This window comes from Carassius auratus, chromosome 26 (genome assembly GCF_003368295.1).
Source record: "Carassius auratus strain Wakin chromosome 26, ASM336829v1, whole genome shotgun sequence".
NCBI classification, from domain to species: Eukaryota; Metazoa; Chordata; class Actinopteri; order Cypriniformes; family Cyprinidae; genus Carassius; species Carassius auratus.
The window spans coordinates 16,274,879-16,292,029 of NC_039268.1; the positions used below are offsets into that span (position 1 = coordinate 16,274,879).

Here is a 17,151-nt window from a genome sequence, read left to right on the forward strand (position 1 = left end):
AAGTTAAAAAAAGTTTCATTGTAAACAAGAATAAAAGGTACATTTACTTTGGCATGAAAGTGTATGTTGGACATCAAAAGCCTTATTAAACTATCCAGACAATTTAAACTTGTTCAAGATCATTGGACATTTTTTTTTTTAATTAGTCCTTTCAATTTTTATTCAAATTTTCATAACAGTTCTTCTGAGTGTGTGTGTTAGATTTAAGCAAACTGAGAGATACAAGAACTGGCTTCTTCGAGCAGTGTTGTAATAAATGTATCTATTTTTATATGTTCCATAACATGAAATGCTGTGTACAAGAGCACAGGTCAGCGATCCCTCATGACCGATGTGTTGCTATGCAAAGGGAGCGTGATGTTTAATATTATTAATGTACTTATTTTTATACCTTTTCAGGATGTTAGAATATGGTTCAGCATAACACAATAATTCTGTGTGTGTACACAGCCGCCTGTTAAATATCTGGTGTTAAAAAGTGAGACTGGTGTTGTCAAAAAAAAAAAAAAAACCTTCAAACTGTGTGAACAAAGCACATTTTTCAATCAAAAACCAATACATATTTACACAATTAAAGCAATAATGTATTTGTAGTTTCCCAATTGATATTCCTTTCAATTTATTGTTTAATGTTGGTTTTTGTTCAATGTGCTAAAATTGAATCTTGAGACACAAACCAAGATTTTGCAACCTATATTTTGTAATTTATATCTCTCCCTGTATTATAAAAATGACTAAATATCAAATAACTCCAGGACACAAGTTTTAAACCCGACAGATTTAAAGAAGTCTGTGTCGGAGAACACACCATTAGCCTTGTGGTTGAAAACTGCAGTTTTATTAACTGTATATGTTTTTGAGAATTATTTTCTTTTTTTGCTGATGAAAAGAACTCTGTTAAGATACCTGGATACTTGTTTCATTATAAAGTGCCTGTTAAGATAAATGCCTACTTCTATACCCTGTGACTAGTTGAATTTCTATCATTTCAGCTATCATAAGATAATCAAACGTGCATGATGATACCCTTGATATGTAACATACTCCAAGCAGTAAGGAGTAAACTACAGAAAAATCTAATTTCTATCAGGACACCATTTATGAGTTCACCTCTCGTGAATGTGCGGAACAGAAGAACTTGTTGAAAGAAGTCATTATTTTTGTTTCTTTGCAGACAAAAAGTATTCTCGTAGCTTCATAAAACATGGTAGTTGCACTGCTGTCTATGCAGGGTCAGAGAGCTCTCGGATTTCATCAAAAATATCTTAATTTGTGTTTCCAAGATGAACATAGGTCTTACAGGTTTGGAAAGACACGAGGATGAGTAATTAATGACAGAATTTCATTTTTGGGTGAACGATCCCTTTAATATCAACCCATAATGTTCCATGTAATTGAAATTGCAGTTTTGAAAACAGTTAAAAATCATCACAGATTCCATTAGTTGCAATGCCAGCAGTAATCTCCTGGAGTATCATTTTTATTGAGTTTATTTTAAAATGTACATTTCTTACAGATTCATTAAAAAAAGATATAAAGCATCAGGGTCTGAGGACTCAAAGAAAACAATTTGAGTAGAAGGGAACCAATATAGGCACAGCTTTGAATCAAAAGACATGCTTGAAAAGCCTGTATGGAAATATATACAGCAGAAGCCACCAATGGTGTTGCAACACATCAACAGTGTCTTCTTGGCTTAAGAATGGTAGTTAGTAGAGCTATTTTATTTTACACACACAAGTAAAGTTTTATGCCAATGTATTCTGAATAGATGTATTCTGACATGAGCTAAAATCACTGAAGGGATCATATTTACAACATTCAAAAAAAGTTGCAATGGTAAGGCAATTAGTCTCCAAGAGCGGCGGAACTCCATCTGAAATAAATTATCGAAGTAGCAATGAAATGCATTGATAGACCAGTCACACAGAGAATGAAGAAACATAATAAAATTCCTGAAACTACTTGACCGCCTTTTCCTTCCCTCCAATCTAGGCGTCTCATACTTAGTAATATCTTGCATCATAAGCAATTTCAAAAGGTTTCTATGAGAACATACGATCTGCAACACTAAAGACGTCATCTATAGCTGCAAAATAAAATAAATGAAATCTATTAAACCTTTCAGTGAGTACCTGACCTCGGCGCTTTTGTAAATTGATACCTTGCTTTGAAAGAAATTTAAAAGAGAATAAAACCAAAAACACAAAACACACAAGAATTCAGAGAAAGCTCTTCTCTGTTAAAAACTATCACAGTTCCTGATTCCACCATTAACATTTCATAGTTTCTGATACCATCTCAGACCGTGTGGACTTCTATCCTGCAGAATCCACACCTTAGCCTTAACATACTAGATATTAGATACAAATAAAGGACACTTTTATTCATGTACATAACACTTTATACAGTCTGCCTGCTGTCTTAAATGCAAATGCAAACGATAATCATTTTCAAACAAACTAACCCACCTTAGCAGATTTGCGGCTCAAGCAACTCAAAACCTTTTGATTGCACTACTGAATTACAACTGAGGCCCAAAAAAAAAAAAAAAAAGATGTGTAAAAGTTTCAGATTTTCATGGAACTATACACACACACAAAAAAAACGTTGTTTTAGGCTTGTAAAATGCATTCTAAAAACTCACCTTGGCAGTTTTGTGAACAGGGAACGTTTATAAAAAACAAAAACAAAAAAAAAAAACCTTGAGGACAGACAAATGCATCAGACCTGATGCTCCCCAAGCCCATGGAATAATGTGCTTTAACACCACGATGTGGGAAAAACAATATCCAAAAATCTGAAACTGTCTGAGTTGGGGGCAGTGTGTATCCATGTAGTATGAATAATGCTGCTGTTAGCGTATTTTTCACTTGGCTTTCAGCCGAAAAGGCTCGGCAAGTCCTTCAGCCCCTATGCAGAGTGCGGTCCATCCTACTTGGAGTCTGTCAGCTTATACATGAGGATCCCTCGGGTCAGCTCTCCCCTGCATGGGTGCTGTCGTCTAGCAGGAAGCAGTGTAAACTAGCTGATCTGGGAGCTGTGACCTAGGCGCTGTCACACAGCTGTATCTAAAATCAAACGTGGTGGCCTGATAGGAGGTTCAGAGCGTGTGCAGTGTCCTCCATTTCCCTGGCCTCCCACGAGTCATGACCGTTTAGGAAAGAGGAAAGAGATGGGTGTCATTTGGTCCCTTTGTTGGGGGGATCTTGCTCCGTCGACTGCCGTTCATCACTCCAGGCCTCACGTGTGCTCTTCAGTGCTTGTGTTCGCTGCTGATCCACCACCACATAGTCTACCCGCTCGTCTGATGCTGAAATACCAGTCCCGTTACTCTTCTTCTGCAAGGTCAAGATATGAATGGCAGTCAAAACAGGAGAGAGGGATGCCAAAAGTACAGATATTTGGGTAAAAGGTTTCTACGGTATTAGTAGTATATAAAACAGTCTTTTTTTGGATTCATTATATCAAATAATTATTTTAAAAGTTGAATAAATGTTTCCTTTAGGTATGCACAATGTAACGGTACAATATCGGTTATTGGATGATAATAGATATTTATGTGAGAAACAGTCAAAACAGGAGAGATGCCAAAAAGTACCGATATCTGGGTAAAAAGTTGATACTAAAAACTGCAACAACACTTTTCTATGGTATTAGTAGTATATAAAATAGACTTAAAAAAAATCTTGTTTATTAAATAAGTTTTTGAAAAGTTGAATAAATATTTATTTTAGGGATGCCCATTGTATTGATACAATATCGGTTATCGGATGATAAAAGTTATTTCATTGTAACTGCTAAACAACCGTATTTTACCCTTTGCCATTATGTAACATTCATATAAAGCTAATCTTTAAAAATACAAATAATTGAATAACACTGTTAAATGTGATATTTAGAAAATGTTGTGATTCCTAAATTCCCTTGTACCATTAAAACTACTTTCAGTTATTAATGTTTTACTCTGACATCTGCATTATATTTTTGCATTAAATTAATTTTTCTAATAAAATTGTACTTTATAAGTATTATAAGAATTGGCTTATGGCTATCAGACCGAATTCTGGATCAGTGTATCGCTAGTTTACCTAAAAGTACTTGTACTTTACATGTCATTGTTTTAATTTAATGTGAATATTAATATTAAACTTATTAAATAATGGTAAAATGAGTAATTCCATTATTTAAAAAGCTAAATATTAAAAGACAGAGACTTTTGGCAACGTAAGTAAAGTCTCAGGAACCAGGAATTGGATCAGCTGCAATTAACTACAGTCTCTTGTCTACGGGAAGCCTTTTTCCGCCACTGAATAATAATAATAATAATAATAAAAAAAAGCATCAATTGCTCCTTTTTATCTCACAGTTATGATTTTGACTATGAAGTTAGTTTTTTATGACTCAATTCAGAGAAAAAATTGTGAAATAAAAAAAGCCCCAATTGCCGTTTTTTTTTTTTTATTCAGTGGTGGAAACATGCTTCCATACTTATCTGCAAACAATGATGGGAAAAATAATAATACTCAACTGATGTACAGGCAAAAAGCACTGTTAATGAGACGGGCCATAGAATGACTATTCCATCAACATGAGACAAAAGCAGATTTCAATCCTTTTAATTAATGGCAAAAAGGCTATAACAGGTGTATACAGTAATCAGAGCCTAAGAATAAGAACACTGGGATCAACATGTATTATGCCTCCACTGTAACGCTTGTCCGACACCTGATGATAAAAAAACCTCACCCAAACACATCCAAACATAACATTTTATTTGACAATTTGTTTAATTCTGCTTTATTATTACTCATATCTTACCTTCCGAGGAGGAGTTGATTTCCCAGGGTCCAAATCGAGGTCCAGGTACTCCACCTGCTTGTCTCCTTTGGGCTTCACCATGGGACTGCCACCTCCATCAGCATTCATTGGTGCTGCTAGCTTCACGTTCTGAGAAAAAAAAATAAAAAATAAAAAAATAACTCACAACAAAAAGGTTGCATACATAGAGATAATAGTCAATGCTGTAGTCAGAATTAGTTACTAAAATATTTATGCTACGGATATATTAATCTACTATAATGATACTAGATGATGTAAGTGAAGAGTCTGAATTTTTTACAAATACTTAATCTAATCTACCTATCTTTCAGTGACATGCGATCGTTCACCCAACACTCATTCAAATGATTAAATTGGTAATGTGTCTATCTTGCTTATTATGCCGAAATAGGTGTTTGTAAACTCTTATATATTGATCAGACAGCTTTATAATTCCTTACTGATCTTATGACGCAAGTAATTCAAAATAATGCTCTATTAGTTCTAGAGGATTCTGCAGGAGAAGTAACCTCTGCAGATGTCTATCCAACCTCTAAAAGTGTCACATGCAGGATTATTTCCATGTATTTTCATGGTATGAGTCATAAATGTAATAATTATGTACTGTATAAATGTATTTTTTCTTTTCATGTTTCAAAATATATTGAGCCTTATTTCATGCTGCATTATTTAGTAACTCAATACAAATCCAATCATCAAGTGACTGTCTGGGGAACAATGCTACAATGTAATGCATAGTGTATACAACTGATACAATAATACAATCATGTATAGCTATGATTATCTTGAAAAATCTGGAATGTAAGACTGCATAAAACTCTATGCAAGTAATTTAGGTTCCACTCATGTTGAAATGAACAGGATTTTTTTTTTTTTTCACAAAGAAAAAATAGGAAAAAAATCAAACGACACACATACACTACTGTTTTAAACCTTTTTTTCCCCCATGGATTCAAAAGATGTCTCTTATGCTCACCGAGGTTGCATTTATTTGATCAAAAATACAATAAAACTGCAATATTGTAAAATATGATTACAACACTATTCATAAACACTACAATTTACACACACATATATACATATACACACACACACATATATATATATATATATATACATACATACATACATACATACATATATATATATATATATATATATATATATATATATATATATATATATATATATATATATATATATATATATATACACACACACACACACACACACACACACATATTCACACAAACAGTAATTGTGTCTTTCAGGTGTTTTCCCTAAGTTTTCCTAAGTTTTGTCAAAGGGATAGTTCACCTAAAATGAAAATTCTGTCATTTTTTACTCGACCTCCAGTTGTTCCAAACCTGTATGAATTTCTTTCTTCTGCTGAACACAAAAGAAGAAATTTTGAAACCGCTAATGGTCACCCATCGACTTTCATAGTACTTGTAGATTTTCTGTAGGATGAGTAAAATAGGACAGAATTTTCTTTGATAGAATTCATTATCCCTTGAAAACACACATCCAGAGTGTTGTTCAGTCCACCTTCACAACCCTGCTCACCTCATCCTGGTGGTCTAGATCTGACACCTCTCTCTTTATAGGAGTGATGGGAACTGTACAGTAGAATGACTCTTCTCTAAAGAATGGAGGAACAGGGAGGAGAAGAGGAGTAGAAAAATCAAAGAGTAAACAGAAGGCCCGCAGAGAAACTAGAAATGAAAAATGCTAATACAGATGAGGCAGACAAGAGGATCCACAAAAGAAGGCAAGGAATAGAGAGTTGAAAATAAGAAGCAGAAAAGAGGCAGAGAAAATCTCTTCCAAATCAGTGCAACAAAAGCCATACAGTGCAGTGTTATCAACACCTTTACTGCTGCATGCTAACATGTTAGCAAACAAAACAAGCCATGCACAAAAAGCTCCTTATTACCCTAGTAAAAAAGTAATTTTTAAAATACATTTATTTTATACTAGGTATAGTTCAAATCTATTAACATATTTACAAACATTTTCGATATTTTACTGATATAAAAATGAGGTTACACTTTTATGAAGCCCATATTTATAATGCATTATAAAAGTAGTCTTAAAGCATTATAATGAATACATAATGGATAGCTTTTAAGAATATGATCATTTATAACTTAAGTTACAATCGATTATATTGTAGACAGTTGCTAAGTAACTCTGCAACTACATGTCAACTAGCAGTCAGTGGAGTATTAGTAGCATGTCTGCTAAATATATGCTAACACTTTATTTTGATGGTTCCCCAAAAGATAAACTCACTATAAAAAGCTTTGTAGGTACGTCAAGCTTAAGCTAAGCCAACTAATACTCTGAGAGTTAGTTGACATGTAGTTGCAAAGTTGCTTATAGTCAACAGACTAGGGGCACCATCAAAATAAAATGTAACCTAACATATAAACATTTAATTTTTTTCAGTTGAAATTATTAACCAGCTCACATCAAAATTAATATTAGCCTCACAGAGAACACTCCACACCTAACCACTTACACGATGTAGTAATATACTGCGCAGATCTTAAATAAACTGTCAATTATAAATGCAAAAGTAGATTTCATATGGTTTTTATTGTGTATTATAAATAATCATAATCTTCAAAGTTATAACCACAAATGTGTAAGCATGATGATGCATTATATTTGTTGTTAGGATTATTTATAAGATGATACAACACATTAAAGTTTTATATATTTCATTATAATGCCTTGAGAATACCCCTTATAATGTATTATAAATATGGGCTTCATAGAAAGTGTTACCAAAAATCATTATTAAACTTTATTTGGAGTACTACTTGTGCATAATGCACATTTCTTAATATTGCTGAGGATTGTATGATCTTTGAATAATATTGTTCTTTAAATTCAAGATTTTCAAAGTGTATCTGAAGTATACTTGCAATAGTTCTACTTTAGCACGTAGAAATATACTTCAGTATATCTTTAGTTGGATTCCATTTCTACTTCCGTGCAATTAAAATAAATTAAATACAAAATTAGTTGTTCCAATTTAGCAGACTTGTTTAGTTTACCGAAAGTACAATTGTATGGTATTTTTATTAAGTAAATAAATATGTAAAAACATTTTAGTGTATTTAATGTTCCCTAGGGTATGCATTAAATTTAAGAAAAAATAAATAAATTAACACAAACATGGAGCAACAAAGAAGAAAGGACCTCCAGGTGAAGACACAACAGAAATAGAAGAAATTCTTGAGAAAAAAGAAAAGTAAAGGTAGGAAAAACTGTGAGGGGTACTTCTATCCAGTCAGTTGAAAGACCACCAAACACCAACAAATTTCTGGGAACCTGCGATTTTATTCTCACTCACTTTTATGGCTATTTAAGTTATATAATATATATGGAAAGAAAATTGTGGAATCAAGACCATGTTTATTTCAATCAAATCTGCAGATAATAATATTGTAGTAAACTTAACTCTAATCCCTTAATGTTGCTAACATATTTTAAAAAATAAATAAAGTCAACTTTATACATTTACCTTACCATTTAAAAGTTTGAGATCAGACTTTTGAGATGTTTTTATTTTAATAAATACTTTTATTTAGCAAGGATGCTTTAAAGTGATCAAAAATATTTGAAAATATGAAATAACGTTAATATAAAATAAAATATTAACGTTATACAAAAAAATGTTAAAAAAAATTAAAAGTTCCAACAAAAATATTAGGTAGCACAACTGTTTTTAACATTGATGATAATAAGACATGTTTCTTGAGCACCAGCATTTTAAAATGATTTCTTAAGGAACATGTGACACTCAAGATTGAAACAAAATTATATATAAAAATATACATATAGTCACAATATTACTGTTTTTTTTTTTTTTTTACTATATCAAATAAATGCTGCCTTGATAAGCATAAGAGACTTTTTTCTAAAATACTACAAACGTCCAATTGTTAATGTATGTGTATATAAATTACTTCTGTAATTTATACCGGTTAATCTAATTAACTTTATATACATATATACACATATTCCAATTATGAATGCATGAATTATTTATAATTGAGTGGAACAGTAGCTGTGGTGTTTTTTACATACTGGTTCATCTGTAGACATATTAGCGTGTTGCATGGCTACATAATTCTCATCACAGTCGTCGGAGTCGCTGCTGGAGGCAGTGCTATGCCCCGAGGACGGTCTGGGGGCTGCGGTACACCTAGAGGGGCTGAGCAGCAGGACAAGATTTACACTGCCGCTCACACACACACAAACACACACACACACAAAGAACAGCAACACAAACTCTCTCTGTCTGGATTAATGCAAGATCTGAGCTGGACGACTTTGGCTGATAATGTGGAACACACTGGCAGTCAAAAAGACCTTCAGTGACACTGATTCACACACACTTCCAGCGTTCCAGACACATGAGCCACATGGCACCTACATCAAGGTATTAAATCAATAAATAATTCAAGAACACAATTCATGCCTTCATCGCACTGTCATCACTACCCCTTTTGTTATTATGTGGTGTTAGGTAGTGATGACAGTCCAATCACTTATAATCACAATCAAATAATGGCGACATTTTACTCTCATCACTACCATTTTACTATTATGGGATGTTAGGACAAGACTACGGGAATGCATGAATGATTAGTTGTTTAGCCTGTGGAGTCTGTGGTGTGGAGGACATGCAGAACCATGCTTAAATACTGATCTGTTCTAAACTGACACTTACTCCCTCGTGAAGGACCTGGTCACGGGGGAACGGACCGGTGCCGTATACTCCTCCCACTCAGCTAGAGGCTTGATCTCCAAAGGGGCCGGCTTAACTGCAAAAAAACCCCAGCAGTTTAATGCAGAAAAATGTTCCGAATGACACAGTACCACCCAATGGTTTGGCCTAATACATGGTTATCATCAACAAGACAAGTAATAATCTTTATATATAAATTACAATTAAATTGCGTGTAAATTGTGTGTATTAAAACATTTATACAAAAACTGTTAAACTGCTAAAAACTTAACTATTATTAGGATTTATAAATATTTACAACAAAAATGTGTATGTAATTTCGATGGTGGTTCTCTACTTTTAGCCAGTAGAGGGCGATGTCTGCTATTTGAAAGAAATAATGGTAGTCAGACTCAGAAGTAAATTAGGAACATTTCTTCAGTGAGAAAAGTTTGTTATACTTATTTTAATTTTTTCCACCACTTAAGAATGTACTCGAATCAAATACAGGACCAAATCATGAGAACTGAAATCATTCCTGAGGGAAAACTGGAAAGGTTAAAAGGCCACTGCCAACGGTCAAGACTGAGTGATAAACACACATATCCTCCCTCTTCCTCTTTTCACATATAAACAGTGTCTGATTTAGTTATTGCAGCTGGCCCAAAACTCTGCTGAGTTGAGATTCACCCAATCTGGCAACTGAGAAGTAGCTGTAGCTGGCTGAAACGCACACCAGCTGGTGCCAGTGTGTGAGGGAAGAAGCACAGATGGATATGCATTTTAGGGCCCTAACTGAACTTTTTGGGCACAAAACATTCGCTTGGCTTGAGTGAGTTTCTACTAAATAATATTGTAATATATTGAATTGTGAAAAACTGCATCACAAAATGAATTTTTATTTTTGATATGTCCATTTATTTGATTTATTTTCCAGCCATCTGTGTTCTGCTCTGATAGGAACAAAGAAGTCAAAAGAGTTGATAAACCACTTGTAATGGCTTTTGTTGTTAATTTTTTTGTTCTGCTGTTTGGACTATCATTCAGACGGCACTTACTCACTGCAGACAATCCACAGGTGAGCAAGTTATGTAGCACTAATTTTTATTTTTTTTGTTTATTTGGTATTCGGACACACTGATGGGAGATACACTACTGTTTAACAGTTTCGGGTCAGTGTTTTTTTTTTTTTTTTTTTTAAATAATACTTTTATTAAGCAAATATGCATTAAACTGTTAGTATTAAAAACACAAAGAGTCCTGATATAATTAAGTTGCAGTAGGATTTCAACACTGATAATTATTTGTTTATTTGTTTTTGTTTTTGAGCAGCAAATCAGCATACTGGAATGATTTCTAAAGCATCTTGTGACGCTAAAGTCTGGAACCACGCTGAAAGTTCAGGATTTTAAAATATGCTAAAATAGAAAACCGTTATTAAAAAATTTTTGTGTGTGTTTTTGATCAAAAAAATGTAGCCTTGGTGCGAATAAGCCTTGGTTCTGTGACTTCTCCCCCCAAAAACATAAAAATAATCTTACCGACCCCAAACTTTTGAACAGCAGTGTATCTTTGGACTTCCTGATGGCAGGTATATCCTGATGCCATCAAACAAAGCAGCATCAGAAAGCTCCCAAGACTGCATCCAGACACCTGGATTGCTCCTCACACTGTTAGTCATAATACGATTCATCCGCCCACTTTCTGCTCTTGTCAATATGACTCAAAAATGCGTATGCAAGTGTGTTAGTTAAGTGTTTAAAATGTTTATGACTCGTGGGGCAGTGAGCAGTCTGACAGTGAAAGGTGTTTGTAGAGTCAAATGTTAATCAGTTAGTTTTACAGTAGCTGCGATATCAAGTGTGCTAGCTTCCCTTCACCAGTTAAGCACAAGCATCACTCTACCAGAACCTTAAAACCTCATTTATCACAAATTCATTAGCTTAATAACCAGCTGACCAACACATTTAAGAAATAAATCCAACCGCCTTCTCTAGGACAGCAATCTGTGCACACTACAGACAAAGCAATGTATAGGCAACTGCATCAGTGACTTGATCATTACAATATTTGAGTGGAAAGCCAAGTTCCTCCACACACTGCAGACAGTCAATGTCTGTATGATAGGCTACGTTCACACAGTCAGTGTTTGGGCCGGGAAATCATATTTACAATTATTATATATATATTATATACAGTTATAATTAGAGAGAGAGCCTATGGAAACATCAATGATCAAAATAATATACCGTATTTTTCAGACTATAAGTCGCATCAGTCCAAAAAATACGTCATGATGAGGAAAAAAACATATATAAGTCACACTGGACTATGTGTCGCATTCATTTAGAACCAAGAGAAAACATTACCGTCTACAGCCGCGAGAGGGCGCTCTATGTGTTCAGTGATAGACTACAGGAGAACTGAGCTGCATAGAGCGCCCTCTCGTGGTTGTAGACGGTAATGTTTTCTCTTGGTTCATGTCAAATTAATTTTGGTCGCAGGACCAGCCAAACTATCCAAAAAAAGTGCGACTTATAGTCTGGAAAATACGGTACTTTTAAATCTACTGCTAAAATTAAAAATTAAATATAAAAATATTTAAAGCAGCTACTTCATATATATTCGAATACAACAGTCATACATTGCGATTAGGACCACTTGTTGAAACCTTCACAAACATACACCTGAGAACTGAGGAGGCAGACAATGAAAGTAGCATTCTGTCGAGGTACGTACCCTTACGCCGTCTTGAGAATTCACCTATGGTTTGGGAGTCGGTTCGCTCAAGACCGACTGCTCTGTTTATTTTAGGGCTCTGACCTGAATTGGTGAGAGAAAACTTCTTTGTTACATGTCTCCTTTGAAAGAAATCGGCCTTGTCTTCTTCTAAACTTCACACCCATGCAATTCAGCACAATCACGGCCACCTCCATCACTCGTGCCTCTTCTCTTTCGCCGAACAATTATGTGTTGGGCTGCTGCCATGGCAACACCTCTTCATGCATTTAAGACATGCGATGAACAAGGCTTCCCCACAAAGACGAACATGCACAGGGTTAAACAGACACACGTGGGTGAGTACAGCATTCGCACCAACCGACGACACGCCAGCATGTGGCTCAGCCAGACAGAAGGGTTCAGTGATGTCTTTGTAATATTAGAAAAATTAAACCAATTTATTTTTTCTGCTGTATGCATATTGCTGCCACAAGTCAAGAGGGATGATGGCCACAATTATACAACCGGCCAAACACAAAAAAAGAGCAGAATATCACAATGATTTCCAAGACTGAAGACTGTTCAGGTAAAAAGTTTGATATAGGAAGACAGAGAAACCAGGCAGAACATAGACTAATATTTAGACTAATACAGGACAGCCAATAAAAGCGTAGACTAGAGAGAGGAGAAACACAATAGAACACAAAGTACCCAGCAACTGCCAGTGAAATGCCACCAAAGCCATTTGAATCACTCCATCAGGGTATATACAGCAATCCTTAAGTTAAATTTACTACTTTTTAATACCTTTTTCACTACCTTCAGAATATTTTTTGAAACCATCACGACACTGAATTGCAAGTGTTAATCAGCGACCTTTCTATTATTTACACAGATTTTGACATATATAACATACAAAAAATAATAGATTTAGAGACTGATGTTGACAGCATATTGCACATTTATTTCACTTAGTAAATAAAAATAAAACAAATACCATAAAATGTGCAATGGAGAAAATGGATAGACCGAACAATAAGCCTGCCTGTTAGTGTTGTCACGGTACCAATATTTCAGTATTCGGCACCGATACCAGTGAAAATCCACGATTCTCGGTACCAATTTCGGTAACAAAGCAAAACACAAAAATTTGGTAATAAAAAAAAAATAACTTTTTAGCACTAAAAATAAAACCAATGCCATTCTTTATACTTATTTAGAATTGTGTTTAAAGTTTTTCTACAAGTTATATAATTATGAAAAACAGTAAACAAGTTTCACCCAAATTTAATTTGTCTTTTAATTTATCAAATTTAAACACATTTTATGTTTGGTAAATAAAGGGGATTTGCTATTAAAATTAAAACATGGGAGAAATATTGAGATTTATTTTTTTTTTAAATAAAGTTTTTTATTTTTTTGCAACAGTGGTAGCAGTATCACATACGTTTTACTAAATAATAGTAATATTTCTAAAACAATGCCCTTACGTAAAAATTTTCTTTTAGGCCTAATGAATGCATATTTGTCATTTTGAAATTTCTATTTGCCCATTAGCTCCGCCCACTACCGGAGAAACCGGTATGTCTTCTGCTTTTTCGAAAGTGAATATGAATAATTCTAAATTAACTCGATTATTTTGACAGGAGAAGACAACAGATGCTGAAATTAATGCAAGCGTCATGCGCTTCAGTCTATGTAGTAAATAAACCTGCACGTCTCTGTCATTCATTAATTCACACAGAGACGCGCAGAACACAGATTCATATTTCAAACAACTTTTGCGGCTTAATACTACAGATACTGGTCCATATGGAGATTTGATTTGATTAATTTATGCTTTCACAAATTCCATGACTGTCCATATTAAAATGTAAGTTTAATTTACATGACTGGATTTTGAGATTCCGTACTCGTTTTCTGCTTCGCGGAAATCATAGCGTTGTATGCGTCAAGAACCGGGTTTGAACGGGACCTCGGTACTACCGGTCGTTAACCCAGCTATTAGAAAAATTGCATTTGTCCAAGAAGACGACGATGGTTGTCCAGTCATTGAAGATATGCCTTGAAGCAAGTCTAAAATAAAACGTAAGCCAGCCACTTCTGTTGAGCGCGCAGTGTTCTGAGATGATGCCGAACGACCACTGAATATGACGTCAGCATGAGACGGAGACGGAAGATCTTTGATTATGTGCCCAGATATGCTAAAGCCCATATAAACGAACTAACACGAACGCAGATAGAATTTCAATCAGAATAAGACACCTGATAGTCTGGAAAAAATAATACCTAATTTGGAAAAAAATAATACCTCTGTGACCACATTTAACACTTTTAATGGCCTTAAATTTGACCATTTTGATTTATCACTTTTTAATACTTTTTAAAACCCCGCGGACACCCTGCTCCATGTTCAGAAAAAGCTTGCAAATACACAACAAATACAATAAGCTGCTGTCTGAAGAACCGCAGAAAGGACGCCTGGCATTTGAGGATGATGTGAAAACAGTTAGCTTTGTGCTTGGCCCATGTTTAGAAAATAGAAAAATTATTTTTAAGAAGACCTATTTCAGTACCCTACATGCACATACTTGGCCAAAATCATGCGGACGCCCGAATGTTACACCATTTATGGATTTATTTATTTGTAAACATGTCATACATGTTTACAAATACATAAACATGTATTTGTTTATATTTTATATTCAAATAATTGATATTATAAATATACTTAAAATATCAACATAACTTGTTTTTCTTAAATATATACATGCATGTGTGTGTATTTATATATACATAATAAATATACACAGTACACACACATATATTATGTATAAAAAACACTTATTTTGGATGAAATAAACTGTTTGATAGCACTAGTTTTTATAGTAATTTATATCTTGCAGAACAACCTTTTATTCTAGTTTACACTTTTTTGTGTTTTTTTTTTTTACACTAAAATGACACAAATAAGTTATGAGAAATACTAATTAGCAACATGCACATTTGGGTTAGGGTTTGTTTGTTTTAATATTTGTTGCTTGTAATTATGTATAATTTAACAGTATCACATATTTGTCTTATGATTACTCATGGGTGTCACTAAAAACCACCAAATAATATGGGGTTCTCACAGTTATGGCCGAGTGGTGCATCTCCTCTGCACGTAACCTGCTGTCTCTTGCATTAACCAGCGCTTTGAAACAGTAACACGTAACTGAAGATACACAATGGTTTCGGATGAGCACAGATAGCTGCTGCTATTAGTGTTTAGATCAATAGTGCTGTCCCAGCTGGCTGCTGATGTTGCGCCAGCTTGTGCAACTTTCAGCACGTCCCCTTTTTCTCTCAGACCAGATTGAAATTCCCCTCGCAGGTCTGGCCATCAAAGAGGTCTTTCACTAAGGCACAATGGGGACAGAGGTGACCGCTCCAGGCTAACGGTGCAGACAGGCTCCCTCATACCCAGGGCTCCGAATCTATAGACAATAGCTTATTTTATGTGTGAGGTCACATGCTAATGATTAAAACGCAAAGGTCACTGTTACAGCAGTGCAGACTAGTTTGCTAAGCGAGTTAAAAAGGTCTGTAATGCGCGTTATAATTGCATGGCAACAAGCAGACGGAGACCTCAATTAAAAGTGGAAGAAATGTTTCATAAGCATGGGCCGGCACCTGTTAGTGAGAAAGCTGGTAATGAGAGTTGCTATGTTGAAGAGATGCAAGCATTGTACACAATCCCACCTTATACACACAAACACCACAAAAGAAACAAACCTCAGGGCTCACCTTTACGGTCAGGTTTGAGGTTGCGGTCTACGGGCGGCGGTTGGCATTCGGGTATATGAACCGGTCTTCGAGGTGGAGTCTTGGGGCTGGAGCGGAAGCCCATGTGGGCTGGAGGGGGCACCTGTTTTCCGAGAGAGGAGAACTCTACTGTGCCTGGTGTCATGGGCACATAGTTGGGCTCTTGGATGGGTTCTGATAGGCTGCCAGAACGCTGATGTGACGAAGAGTGGACGCTCATGGGTACATAGTTCTCGTCCATCTCCTCAGTGGAAACACCTCCTACTGGCACCATGCCTTTATTCTTCTACATGCATCCAAGAACAGGGAAGAAACGGTTTTCTTAAGACATTTTAAAGACAGGGCCTAGTTTTAAAATAGATAAAGTTGATTAATTAGGAAAACTCACAAAATAGTTGTTGAAGCTTTCATTAAAATCAAATGAGCAACTTTTATCTGGGGGGAAGGGACGGGGTATGTCATAGCAGTCTTGGGATCCGTAATCTGTGAAATAAATACAAAATAAATGAATGCAATCAAAAGCAAAAAAAAGCAGAAGAAAAAAAAAAGTCACAGAACCTTCTCTCTTCTGCTCAACAAGGCAACATTTATTTTCATTAATAATATAGTAAAACAGTATTATTATGAAATATTATTAATGTTTTAATGCATTTTAAAATTCTATTTATTCCCGTGTTAACAATACTGAATTTTAAGCAGCAATTACTCCAGTCTTATGTCACATTAGTTTCTTGAGAAAGTTCAGAAGAGCAGCATTTATTTAAAAAATATATTTTTTTTGTAATCTTTATATTTTTACTTTCACTCTTCATCAATTGAATGCACCCTTGCTGATTAAGTCCATTGTGTCATTTTTTTCATCAATTTATTTCAATCCTTGCTGTATCAGTGCATTCATTTATTATATAGCTGTGTATTATTATGAGGGCATGAGTGTACATAAACAATCTCAATACTACAATACCAATACCACCAAACAACACTAGAGGGACCCACTCATAACCCCCATTGCAGAACAAACAGCTTGATGGTACTTA

The 17,151-nt window shown here is 34.8% G+C and overlaps 1 protein-coding gene across 12 annotated transcripts in view; it reads right to left on the reverse strand.

The window, feature by feature from the left end:
- Positions 1 to 1,345: 1,345 nt before the first annotated feature.
- gab1 (GRB2-associated binding protein 1) overlaps positions 1,346 to 17,151 on the reverse strand; it is a 73,951-nt gene continuing 58,145 nt past the window's right edge. For 7 of the 12 annotated variants that reach the window (XM_026204473.1, XM_026204478.1, XM_026204477.1 and 4 more), the window contains 7 exons: positions 16,503 to 16,597; positions 16,097 to 16,400; positions 12,326 to 12,409; positions 9,590 to 9,683; positions 8,944 to 9,070; positions 4,822 to 4,950; positions 3,135 to 3,341 (listed from right to left, as the gene is read on the reverse strand). In XM_026204473.1, the coding sequence (XP_026060258.1) occupies positions 3,183 to 3,341; positions 4,822 to 4,950; positions 8,944 to 9,070; positions 9,590 to 9,683; positions 12,326 to 12,409; positions 16,097 to 16,400; positions 16,503 to 16,597 (992 nt within the window). In that variant the 3' untranslated portion in view covers positions 3,135 to 3,182. Of the gene's footprint in view, positions 3,342 to 4,815; positions 4,951 to 6,408; positions 6,485 to 8,943; positions 9,071 to 9,589; positions 9,684 to 12,325; positions 12,410 to 16,096; positions 16,401 to 16,502; positions 16,598 to 17,151 lie in introns of those variants that run through there. The other 5 variants (XM_026204472.1, XM_026204480.1, XM_026204471.1 and 2 more) reach the window with 4 other exon arrangements.